General features: G+C 47.9%; 1 protein-coding gene across 8 annotated transcripts in view; it reads left to right on the top strand.

Moving 5' to 3' along the window:
- CEACAM20 (CEA cell adhesion molecule 20) overlaps window positions 1-12,429 on the top strand; it is a 103,036-nt gene that overhangs the window by 49,850 nt on the left and 40,757 nt on the right. For 6 of the 8 annotated variants that reach the window (XR_015146155.1, XM_086353031.1, XM_086353026.1 and 3 more), the window contains exons 3-5: window positions 10,020-10,367; window positions 11,003-11,067; window positions 11,182-11,905. Coding sequence is in view for 7 of the 8 variants with exons in the window: in XM_086353031.1 (XP_086209157.1) it covers window positions 11,854-11,905 (52 nt within the window). In the remaining variant the exon portion in view is untranslated. The remainder of the gene's footprint in view (window positions 1-10,019; window positions 10,368-11,002; window positions 11,068-11,181; window positions 11,906-12,429) is intronic. The other 2 variants (XM_086353028.1, XM_086353025.1) reach the window with 1 other exon arrangement.

Here is a 12,429-nt window from a genome sequence, read left to right as displayed (position 1 = left end):
GGTTCTCAGTAAATATGTGTTAAATGGATGAAATTTTACATTTTTAATTAGTTTGTTTATTTTTGGCTGTGCTGGGTCTTCACTGCTGTGCGCTGGCTTTCTCTAGTTTCAGTGAGCGGGGGTATATTGCGGTACGTGGGCTTCTCACTGTGGTGGAGAGCAGAGCGCAGGCTCTAGGCACATGGGCCTCATTAGCTGTAGTACACAGGCTCCGTAGTTGCAGCTCGCAGGTTCCAGAGCATGAGCTCAGTAGTCATGGATTTAGTTGCCTCAGAGCATGTGGAATCTTCCCAGACCAGGCATTAACCTGTGTCCCCTGAATTGGCAGGCAGACACTTATCTGCTGCGCCACCAGGGAAATCTCAGATGAATTTTTTTTAATGGCTTATTTATTCTAGGATCAAGGAAGATCTCTGTGTGTGACTTGAGAGGTGGAGTACTTTATGGTGATTTCAAGATCTGAGGTCTCATGCTATGAGTGAGGAGCTGGAAATTGGGCTGGCTGTATAAGTTGATGACTGAGAACATAGTCTGCGATGTTAGGGAAACTTGAAGTTGCATCCCAGTCACTAACCTTGGGCATATGTGTTAATTTCTCTAAACTTCTAGCTCTTCATCTGAAAAATGGTGCTACTGATAGTATTTTCTCAGGGACCTTGTGAGAATTAAATGAATGGTTATTTATGAAAGCCTGGCATGCTGCAATCCATTGGATCACAAAGAGTTGGACATGACTGAGCAATTGAACTGAACTGAATTTATGCAACAGGCTTCCCTGGTTGCTCAGTGGTAAAAAAAAAATCCACCTGCAGTGTAGGAGATGCAGGTTCAATCCTGGATTGGGAAGTTCCCCTGCAGAAAGGAATGGCTATCCACTCCAGTGTTCTTGCCTGGAGAATTCCATGGACAGAGAGAGGAATCTGGTGGGCTACAATCCGTGGAGTCACAGAGTTGGACATGACTGAATAACACTAGCTAGCTAAGACATATCACAAGCCTCATGAGACCAATGTGGTCCAAACCAGTCATCTCCCCCAACCTACTTCTTCTCTATTCTGGATGTATCTGCTGTTCTAATGGCCCTGAGATTCATCCTGGCCCTGGTCTTCCACACAAAAATCACAAAAGCACAAAGGTCTCAGGCTTCCTCCCAGTGCCTTGTATGTATGAGCTCATTTACTCCTCCCACTTCATTGGGAGGTGCCTCCTATGGTACCTCCACTTTACAGATGGAGAGAGTGGACTTCACAGAGGTGAAGTGACCTGCCAAGGCCACCCAGCTAGTGAATGGTGAGGCTGGGATTGGAACTGGGAACCCTGGCTCGAGAGTCTGTCTTGCATGCTCTTGGGAAGCCATGCTCATCACTCCTTCCCACAGCAGCCACCTTAGCCCAAACTGTACAGGTGGCATGCCTCGTCCGGACACCTACAATAGCCTCTTCTTTACTGGTATTCCTTTTCTGTGGTGCCATCCTTCTACCCTACCTACATCAATTCTGCTGCCAGAGTGAGCTTTTAAAAGTGCAAGTTGGGGGACTTTTCTGACTGTGCAGTGGTTAAGACTGTGCATTGCTACTGCAAGGGCCTCAGGGTCAATCCCTGGTTTGGGAACTAAAGATCCTACTTGATACTTGGTGCAGCCAAAAAAGAAAAGTGCAAGTCAGTGGCCTTGTCCTCCCGTTGCTCTTAGAACATATTCAGAACGCTCGGGTGACTTCCAGAACCTGATATGATCTGATTCTGCAAGCCTTGGCAGCCTGTGACTCCACTCTGGCTTCTGCTCCCAAACTCCTCTGACTGGAGCCCTCTTCTTGCCCCATCTTGTCATTTCTCATCTCTGTCACTCCCCTGCAAATAGATCCTGTCCAGGGTCATGGCCCGTTCACACCAGCCCTATGCCCATGAATCTTCTTTGTATACCTAGCCTGGTTTCTCGATGAGCTCCCACTCGTGTATTCAATTGATACATATTCGCTTGACACCTCCACCTCCACTTAGAGTTCTGATGGGAATCTCCAGCTCAATGCAGCCCATACTGCACCCTTCACTGTCCTCAAAACCCACTCTACCGATTTCTTTTCCATCTCACTTTGTGGAAACTCCATCCATGCAGATGCTCAGGTCATATTTGGACTCCGACTTCCCTCTCTCCCCATATCCGATCCCATGGGCTCTACCTTGAAGATATATCCAGGGACTTCTCTGATGGTCCAGTGGTTAAAACTCTGTGCTCCCAATACAGGGAGGCTTGGGTTCAATCCCTGGTCATGGAACTAGATCCCACATGCTGCAACTAAGACCTGGTACAGCCAAATTAATAAATAAATATTTAAAAAATATATCCCACCAGACTCCTCCATCCATGGAATTCTCCAGGCTAGTAGAGTGAGTTGCCATTCCCTTCTCCAGGGGATCTTCCTGACCCAGGGATTGAACCTGGGTCTCCTGCATTACAGGCAGATTCATTACCATCTGAGCCACCAGGGATGCCCCAGATAAATAAATATTTACAAAAATATATCCAGAACCATTTCTCACCTCCTCCCTTGCCTCCACCTTGGTCTGGCTGCCACCGTCTGTTGCTTGACCCGTGGCAGTCTTACAGTTTCCACACTCACCTCTTGTGATATGTTCCCCACACTTTCAAACTCAGCTCTCATGACTCTCCTCTCGCTTTCAGCCACACCAGCCACTTTGTGGTTCCTCAGACAAGCCTGACATACTCTTGCTCAGGATTTCTCTTCCCCTCGATGATGTCCTCGGCTCCCTCCCTGTGTTCAGGTCTTTGCTCAGATGTTCCTATTTTGTGATGTCTACCTTCACTGCACTATTTTAGATTCTAAACTAGCCCACTCTCCTTCTCCTCCTGGTCTCTTCTCTGTGGTTCCTTTCTCTGACCCCTGCCCTTATCTCCTAACACAGTAGATAATTTACTTAGTTATCATGGTGATTTTTTTCTCAGTATTTTTTTATTAAAAAAAAATTGAGTATCGTTACCTTCTGCTGTGTAACAAAGTGAATCAGTTATATATATACATGTATCCACTTTGTTAGATTCTTTTCCATATAGGTCATTACAGAGTGCTGAGTTCCCTGTGCTATACAGTAGGTTCAGTTCAGTTCAGTCGCTCAGTCGTGTCTGACTCTTTGCGACCCCATGAATCGCAGCACGCCAGGCCTCCCTGTCCATCACCGACTCCTGGAGTTCACTCAGACTCACATCCATTGAGTCGGTGATGCCATCCAGCCATCTCATCCTCTGTCGTCCCCTTCTCCTCCTGCCCCCAATCCCTCTACTTGCTATCTATTTTATATATAGGAATGTGTACGTGTTGATCCCAATCTCTCCCATTTTATCCCTCCCCCTCTAAACCTCTTGTAACCCTAAGATTGTTTTCTACATCATTAACTCTATTTTTCTTTTGTAAATAAGTTCATGGCTTCCTGGTAGCTCAGTGGTAAAGAATCTGCCTGCCAATGCAGGAAACTTGCAGGAGACGCAGGTTCGATCCCTGGGTCAGGAAGATCCCCTGGAGGAGGAAATGGCAACCCACTCCAGTGTTCTTACCTGGGAAATTGCATGGATAGAGGAGCCTGGTGGGCTACAGTCCATGGGGGTCACAAAAGAGTCGTTCATGACTGAGTGGCTAAACAACAACAAATAAGTTCATTTGTACTATTGTTTTAAGATCCCACGTATAAGCCACATCATGTGATACTTTGCCTTCTTTGACTTCACTGAGTCATATTGATTTTTTTAATCATTAGTCAGTCTCCCCATTAGATGTTCAGATCTATGAGGGCAAAGACCTTGTTTACCTTGTTGCCTGCTGTGCCCTTGGTGACTACAACAGTTTGCTGAATGAATGAATGAAACTCTAGTCACTCTGCCCAGGAGACTCACCCTTAGACCTACTGACATTGGATTCAACCTTTGGATCTCAGTTTAAATGTCATTACGTCCAGCTCGGCTTCCCTGATTACCCCTGGTTAGATCTGATCTTCCTGGAAGGACCTCACAGAACATCCCATTCTGCTCCTTTATCACACTCACTGGTAAAACTTTAATAATACTTATTTGCCCCACTGTGTGTTTGGGGTCTCATATCTCTCCTAAAGTGTAACTCCAGGACGGCAGGGGATTTCTACCTGCTCTGTTCCAGCTGTATCTCCAGTACCTAAAAAAAGTACCTGGCACACAGTAGGTACTAAATAAATGTCTACTGAAAGGGGGAATAGATAAATATGATCCCCAGAGGCTGAATGATGGAGGGATTCAGACTGTGGGCTCTGGCATCAGTATGTTTCAAATTATAACTCTACCATGTGGGTGATATTGGCTCAGTAGTTTGACCTCTCTGTGCCTCAGTTTCTCCCTCTGAAAAATGGGGATATTAATAAAACCTATCTCATAGTTATGTTAAGCAATAAATGAGATCATATACTTTACTAGTCTTAATCACTGTTAGCCATGACTAACAGTGATTATCTATTAAATAGATAATTATTATTATATTATCTATTCCTTCTCTGGGCCTCAGTTTTCAAATCTGTAAAATGGAGGGAGAAAAGGGCATACAAAAGGTATGCCAAGTCCAGAGGACCTGAAACTCAGAGCCCTTCTACCTTGCTCTCTCTCCCAGTCTCTCTCTTTCTCTCTTTCTCTTCCCTTCTCTCCTGCAGAGGCTCCAGAGAGCATCCTGCAGCCAGTCTTCCTCAGGACCACCATTCCTGCGGGGGGCATTGCGGGGATCACTCTGGGTGTCCTCATCGATGTGGCACTCACAGGGGTGGCTGGCTCCTTTGTCAGGGTCATGAGGTCCCAGGTATCAGCTCTGGGCTCTTCAGAGGTCACAGAGCTGAGACCGAGCATCTGGGGAGTTCAGAGGGCTGCACTGCTGGAAGCCATGTGGGCTGGGAGCTGGGGGATCGCCTAGGGCAGGTCTTCGGCGAAGGAATGTGCCTGAGGACCTGGGGACCAGGACTGGGGCTGGAGGTGGGCACTTCTCACTTGTTCCCAGCTTAGTGTAGTGATTAGATCCTAGGCTCCCCAGTTAGCAGAAGTGAGCTTAAATACCCGGTCACCATTTTCTAGCAGTGGTACTTTTGGAAAAGTGACCCACCCCTTCCTGCCTCAGTTTCCTCATCTGTGAAATGGGGATAAATGTAGCCATAGCAGACTCTGCTAGTGGCTCAGTGGTAAGGAATCCACCTGCAATGCAGGAGACGAAGGTTCAATCCCTGGGTCAGGAAGGTCCCCTGGAGGAGGGCATGGCAACCCACTCCAGTATTCTCACCTGGGAAATCCCATGGATAGAGGAGCCTGGTGGGCTACAGTCTATGGGGTCGCAAAGAGTCAGCACAACTGAAGCTACTGAGCACACAGCACATAGCCATAGAATTGCCATGACAGTTCACTGGCAGCACTGGGGCTTAGCCAGTGTCTGCTTATGTAAATGGTCACTAAGCCTATTACTATTAATAATATTGTTAAAGTAAATGACAAATTATAGCTCGTGTAGTGCCCGCTAACTTCTAGCTATTATGGTATTATAATTGCTCAGTGTGCTCAGTTGCTCAGTCACGTCTGACTCTTTGCAACACTTTGGACTGTATAGCCCACCAGGCTCCTCTGTCCCTGGGATTTTTCAGGCAAGAACACTGCATGGGTTGCCATTTCCTTCTCCAGGGGATCTCCATGACCCAGAGATTGAACCTACATCTCCTGCGTCTCCTGCATTTCAGGTAGGTTCTTTACCACTGAGCCATCTGGGAAGCCCAATATTATAATTACATCATCATTCATCATAGATACTGCTAAATTACAAAGAGCTAACTGCACCAATCATGGTTCTGGGTTTACTCTGAAATCCTCCCAACAACTTTAAGAAGAAGCCATGCATATTATTTTTTCCAGTTGAGAGGAAGAGAAATGGAGGCTCAAAGAATCAGAGCCAGGGTCACACAGGATCTGCACTTGATCTCATATGCCAAGCTGCTTCCCACGCAGAAAGGCCTGCGTTCAAGTCCCTGCTCCACCACTTCCGGGCTTTTGTTACCTTGGATGAATTCTTGAACTTTCCAGTCTTGGTTTCTTGACCTATAAATTTGAGGCTGGTAATAGTGGATTATTGTTTGTTTTAGTTGCCAAGTCGTGTCCGACTCTTGTGACCCCATGGACTCTAGCCGGCCAGGCTCCTCTGTCCATGGGATTTTCCAGGCAAGAATATGGGAGTGGGTTGCCATTTCCTTCTCCAGTGGATTATTAGGAAGAGTTAAAGAGTTGATACTTATGCCTGTGTAAGGGTAAATACAAATGGGAAATAATTAAAGAATTAATTTAAAAAGTTTACTTCACTCCTTGCTGAGCTGTTAGGTTCAGCATCTCATTGAGAGGGAGGTGCTTTGGTTACACCCATTTTGTAGAAGAATAAACTGAAGCTTAAAGAGGTTCAGCCTTTTGCTTAAGGTCACACAGCTAGCTGGCGGGAGTAGATGGGCTTTGAACCCATTTCTGTCTGGCCCAGAGCCTGGCTCCTTAACCACTCCACTGTAAGGCTCCCTCAAACACGTGAAGACTAGAGCAGAGGGTTGTGGAGGGCCGGGACTAAGATGCCACGTCAGCACACCACATCTGAGTGGCTGAACAAGTGAGTGGACCCCAAACAAGCACACCTGCTGGAATGGACCCCAGAATCACCACATCAAGATGACAGGTTTGCTCTGCCTCCAAGGTTCTTGGGGACCTCAGGCTCATCCTTAAAGCAGCAATCTCATCTTTTTGCCCTCTTTCCCCTCTTTTGAAAGTGGGAGAGGGAAGATGGCCTTGTTCCGGCTCAGCCATAGAGGCAGGTACTTTCCCTACCTTTCTTTTGCAACTTCTTCTTCCTTTTGAGACGTCGTCTCTTTCTCTGCAGCCCAAGAATCCTGTGGAGTTCACCTTTGAAATATTCTTTCAGAGGAAAAATACTCTCTAAAATGCATCTAGGTAATGCATGAGACAGAGTGCTCAGGGCTGGTGCACTGGGATGACCCTGAGGGATGGGATGGGGAGGGAGGTGGGAGGGAGGGTCAGGATGGGGAACACAGGTACACCCATGGCTAATTCATGTGAATGTATGGCAAAACCCACCACAATATTGTAAAGTAATTAGCCTCCAATTAAAATAAATCTTTTTTAAAAAGAAAGAAAAAAAAATAAAATCCCTCTGGGTAAAATGAGCCCAAGAGCCCTGCACTGTGTGTGTGCAGGAGCTGCTGAGGACAGAAGCAAGAGAGGGAAGCCCCCAGGCAATGAAGCTTCAGATGCTAGAATTAGGAGTTTCACGTTCACCCTGGATTTGTCGGGGGAGAGATGGGAGTATCTCAGACTTCTTGTAGGGTTTGCTGGGGATCTTGGAATCTCTCTGTGTTTTTTTAAAATTTTATTTATTTATTTGTTCTTGGCTGTGCTGGGACTTCATCACTGCATGGGCTTTTCTCTAGTTGCGGCGAGCGGGGGGGGCACTGTCTCGTTGCAGCGTGCAGGCTTCTCTTTGCGGTGGCCTCTCTCACTGTGGAACACAGGCCCTAGGGCGTTCAGGCTTCTGAGTTGCAGCTCCTGAGCTGTAGAGGTCACACAGGCTTCTGGGGGTCACACAGGCGCCTGGTCACACAGGTGTTCAGGCTTCTGGTTGCAGCTCCTGAGCTCTAGAGTGAGGGCTCAATAGTTCTGCACGGGCTCAGTTGCTCTTCAGCATTCAAGATCTTTAGCTGAGGCATGTGGGATCTAGTTCCCTCACCAGGAATTGAGCCCAGGCCCCCTGCATTGGGAACATGGAGTCTTAGCCACTGGACCACCAGGGAAATCTCTCATACAGTTATTGAAACGCAGGAAGCAGGGGATGGCTCTTTGGGACCTTGCCTCCATTTTTTTTTCCAGAAGTGAATTAATTCCCAGGAACCTCTGGAGGTTTGCTTGACCTCCTTCAAGTCATTCTCAAAACTGTGAGGCCGACCCAGATCACCGGCTTCAGTCCTACATTCTGCACGTCCACCACAGCACTCTGACTCCCTTGCCCTGATCCCCTGTGACTCCATTACTTTCTAACATCATAGATAATTCAGTTATATATTATGTAGCTTGCTTATTATTTGTCTCCCTCCACCCTTCCCCCATCCTTGTATAAAATGTAATTTCTTTAAGGGCTGAGACCTATATTTCATTGCTAACAGTGTGCATCTTATCTAATTAGGACAAACAAAACTGGGCGAATGATGCATATTGTATGAGATCAATATTGTAAGGCCTGCTTTTGTAATCAAAACTGAGAGATTGCAGAGCACTGTACCAGCCAATATCCCTCCTCTTTTTAAAATCATATATGAACTTGTTTTCATGGACTAGCTAGTCAGAACTGGCAGGTCCCCACATTCTGTTCAATTCAATCAATACAGGCTTTTTTTTTTTTTTTTTTCTAGTGGGCTTCCCTGGTAGCTCAGCTGTTAAAGAACCTGCCTACAATGCAGGAGACCTGGGTTCAATCCCCGGGTTGGGAAGATACCCTAGAGGAGGCCATGGCAACCCACCCCAGTATTCTTGCCTGGAGAATTCTATGGACAGAGGAGCCTGGTGGGCTACAGTCCATGGGGTCACAAGGAGTTGGACGTGACTGAGCAACTAAGCACAGCACACACAGTGAGGGATCGGTTTTGTGATACCAATACAGAGAACTCGATACAGTATTTGTATCCTTACAATTTTTAAAAATTAATTGATTTTCTTTATTTTTTGGCCATATGGCATGCAGGATCTTAGTTCCCTGATCAGGGAGCAAACCTGTGATCCCTGCAGTGGAAGTTTGGAGTCTTAACCACTGAACCTGCTATTTGTAGCTTTTAAAAAGCACCTAACATAGTGCTTGGCATGTAGTGGAGTCAAAAAGTCTTTGCTGAGTGAATGGTGGGGGGCAGCCCTGGGGCAGCAATACAGGTTGGAAGGTGAGCTGAGGTCGCTCATGGAAAGACAACCGTGAGTCAGCCCAGCCAGCTGAGACTGCTAGGAAAGGGTGTGGAGGCGGGAAGGACCTGGCTTTATTTTCACCTGTTGGAAAGAAAGTGGAAGGTATGCTATGAGAAGGACCCAGAAAGTCCCCCTTTCTTGTGGGACAGGGAAAGACAGAACCTTCATGGGGGTTGAGGGGAAGCTGGGTAGGTCGGATTCAGGGAGAGAAAACCTTATTCCTTATAAAGAGGCAAATTTGGGAAGCCTACTCCAGTGGCAGCTGTGTCCTCTTGGGTGGGGTGGAGGAGAGGAAGGAAGGGGGCCCCAAGTAGGTGGCACAGATCAGAGAATGTCAGGAGAGGAGTGGGTGGGTGGTCAGAAGACTCAGATATTCCAGGAAGAACAGGGTAGATGGTAAAGACCTTAAAGGCTGACTTGTCTACCCCAGGTGCCCTCTGCCCAGGGAACCATAGAGTTTAAGAATGTACTGGAGTGATGGGGTCACAGGCATTGACTGATTGGGGTGTACAGAGATGGGGCTGGAGATCGCCAGAAGCCACCTTAGGACCTTGGAAGGTGGCACACGAGAAGGTTAAAAGCCAGGTAGACCAGAATCCCTGGCCTCAATTGGACAAGTCATTGCACCTCTGTAACCATCAGTGTTCTTAACTATGAAATGGAATAATATTATCACTTAGCCTACTCTACTTTTCATTTTTCCATACCATGTGTCATCGTCTAAGATCCCATATAATTTGCCTTTTTGTTACATTTCTTTATTGTCTCTTCCCCACTAGAGCTGGGTTTTCTCTTTTCTGTCCCCTGCATTCTCTCAGCACCTAGAGCAGGAGCAGTAGGGGCTCAGGGAGTGTGTTGAATGACTGAGTAAGTGTATTCCTCACTTCCTGTGAGTTTTACAACACCCCCCAGTCACAACGCCTAGAGGGGTTTCACGTGTTCTGAGCGCTCACTCTGTGCCAGTACCCAGGCGCTGTTCCCAGTACATTCCCAGCATTCACTTGCTTGATCTTCACAGGACTGTGTGAGGGGAGACTGTTATTTATGTCCAGTCTGCAGACGAGAACACTGACACCCACGGGATGATATAACCTTCTCAAGAAACCACTTCTGGGGCATGGAGAGCTTGGGCCACAGCCCCTGAAGAGGCAAAACCATTACCATCTTAAAGCTGAGGAAAGTGATGACCAGAGAGGGGGATGGACTGACACACCCAAGGCCGCACAGCTCGCAGGTAGGGGAGCCAGGATTCCAACCCCTGCAGTATGGCTCCAGAGCTGGTTTGCTCAGCCTCAGGCTTCACTGGAGCAGATCCTTGGTGAATGCTGTGGCGTGAATGGGACCCAAACAGGAGCAGCTGTTGGAGGTGAGCTGAGATCGCTTTCCCCTGATGCCAAACTGCCCCTCCTGGCCTAAGTAATCACGGTGACGTGTTCTCAAGCTTATCTTGAACCACCCACCCTCTCACTTCCTCTCTTCTGGAGCCACTTGAATTTTCTTTGTGCCTCCAACTCAGCACCTTCTCACATCCCGCTCCCTCTGCCTACCAGACTCACCCCCGGCTCATCCCTTCATCCTCGTCTCTGATGCCCTCTCCTCCAGGAAGCCATCTCTGATCCTCAGGCTGGGTCAGGCACCCACTCTGGGCTCCCCCACCCCAGCCCCACTCACTCTGGGTCATCACTGACTGGGGACAGGTCTGTCTGCCCTGCTGGATCTTGAGCTTGTGAAGGTAGACCTGGAGATTTCTGCTGTATTATTATATACTATTTGGTCCAGGAATCAGCCCAGAGGAAGAGTTTGGGAAACAGCTGTTATTATGAAGGAATGAATGAACTGAAGTAAAAGATATAGGTTGAAGGTAGTTCTCTGACGGGGTCGATTACATTCAGTCTTGGTTTTTGAGGCTCCCAACAGCATGTCTTGCCCAAATGGAGTTTTTTTAAAAAGAAGAATTAACACTCAGATACAGGGCTTTTTTTTTTTTTTTTAATCTTCCAGGTCTCAGCTCAGATGTCCCCACCTCCAACAAGTCTTCCCTGCCTCCTCCCGGAAGGCTGAGTCAGGTACCCCTTGGGGCTATCCCCACCCAACTCTAGGCATCCCGCCCTTCGGACTCCAGTGTGTTTGTGACCAGGACTTCATATCATGTGTCACTTCAGTTCATTTTGTATTTCCAGGCAGCTCATGGTGAACTACTAGAGAAAAAAATGGCAACCCACTCCGGTATTCTTGTCTGGAAAATCCTATGGACTGAGGTACAGTTCAGGGGGTCACAAAGAGTCGGATGCGACTGAGCTTATGGTGAACCTGGCGCTGTTTTATTAAGCTCTGGATAACCAGGAACCATCATTATTGACTTTATTGTTGTAGCTGTTGACCATTATAATCTCAGTTCCCGGTCCCTTTAACGCTGATATGCTTAAATTACCCCTCCCTGGCACTGCTTCTCCCTGGCAGCTCCCTCACCCCCATCCCAAGTGGGCCTTTGAATGGGAAGCGGTGTAATTTTCAAGGGGATCCGTGGCCAGAAGGTGGGGCTTCTTCCTCCTTTCGAGCCTTGGGGGAAACCCCAGGGTTCTGGGGACGTCGGGACTTTGGTTCTCTCTGTGCTGGGAGGAGGAGGAAAGTAAAGCCTGGGGTAGAGGACTGAGGAGGGTGCAGCCAAAGTTCCTCCCCTGCCACCCTCGCTGTCTGTCCTGGGAGCCACTGTCACCGAAGTGCCTGTGAGTGGGCAGCTGGGCAGAGAGGAAAAGAAGAGAGCTGGAGAGGCTGCAGACGGAGTGAGGACCGGGTCATCGTGTGGAAGCCGGGAAGACAGCTTGGCGCTCTGAAGTCAGGTGTCAGGACCCATGGAGTCCCCTGAGCTACGGGGCCACCGCTGGGCAGGAATCCTGCTCTCAGGTGAGTGTCCAGCTCCCTTTAGGTGGGGTAGGGGAGGGTGGGTGTGTACATGTGCACGGAAGAGACCCAAATAGAGACAAGAGAGAAACAGAGACAGGAATAAATACAAATACAAGAGATTGGCAGAGACTTCCCCAGCAGTCTAGTCCATGCTCCCAACTCCCAACGCACGGGGCCCAGGTTCAATCCTTGGTCAGAAAACTAGATCCCACATGCCTCAACTAAAACCCGGTGCAGCCAAATAAAATAAGAGAGAGATTGACAAAGGGGGACAGAGAAAGAGACAAAGACATATACACAGAGGAGGAGAGAGAGATGGAATCAGAGCCATAGAACCAGAGAGAGGCAAGAGAGAGTGAAAATTACAATAGAAACTGTACCAGAGGGGAAAACAGAGCAAAGAGGAGAGAGGGAGACTGAGGACAAAGAGCAAAAAAACTCTTCAGGGCTTCTCTGGTGGCTCAGTGGTCAAGAATCCGCCTGCCAGTGCCGGAGATGCAGGTTTGATCCCTGACCTGGAAGAT

This window comes from Bos grunniens, chromosome 18, assembly GCF_055505025.1.
Source record: "Bos grunniens cultivar Pamir isolate PY7600 chromosome 18, Bosgru_T2T1.0, whole genome shotgun sequence".
NCBI lineage: Eukaryota > Metazoa > Chordata > Mammalia > Artiodactyla > Bovidae > Bos > Bos grunniens.
This window is presented reverse-complemented; position numbering and strand designations above follow the sequence as displayed.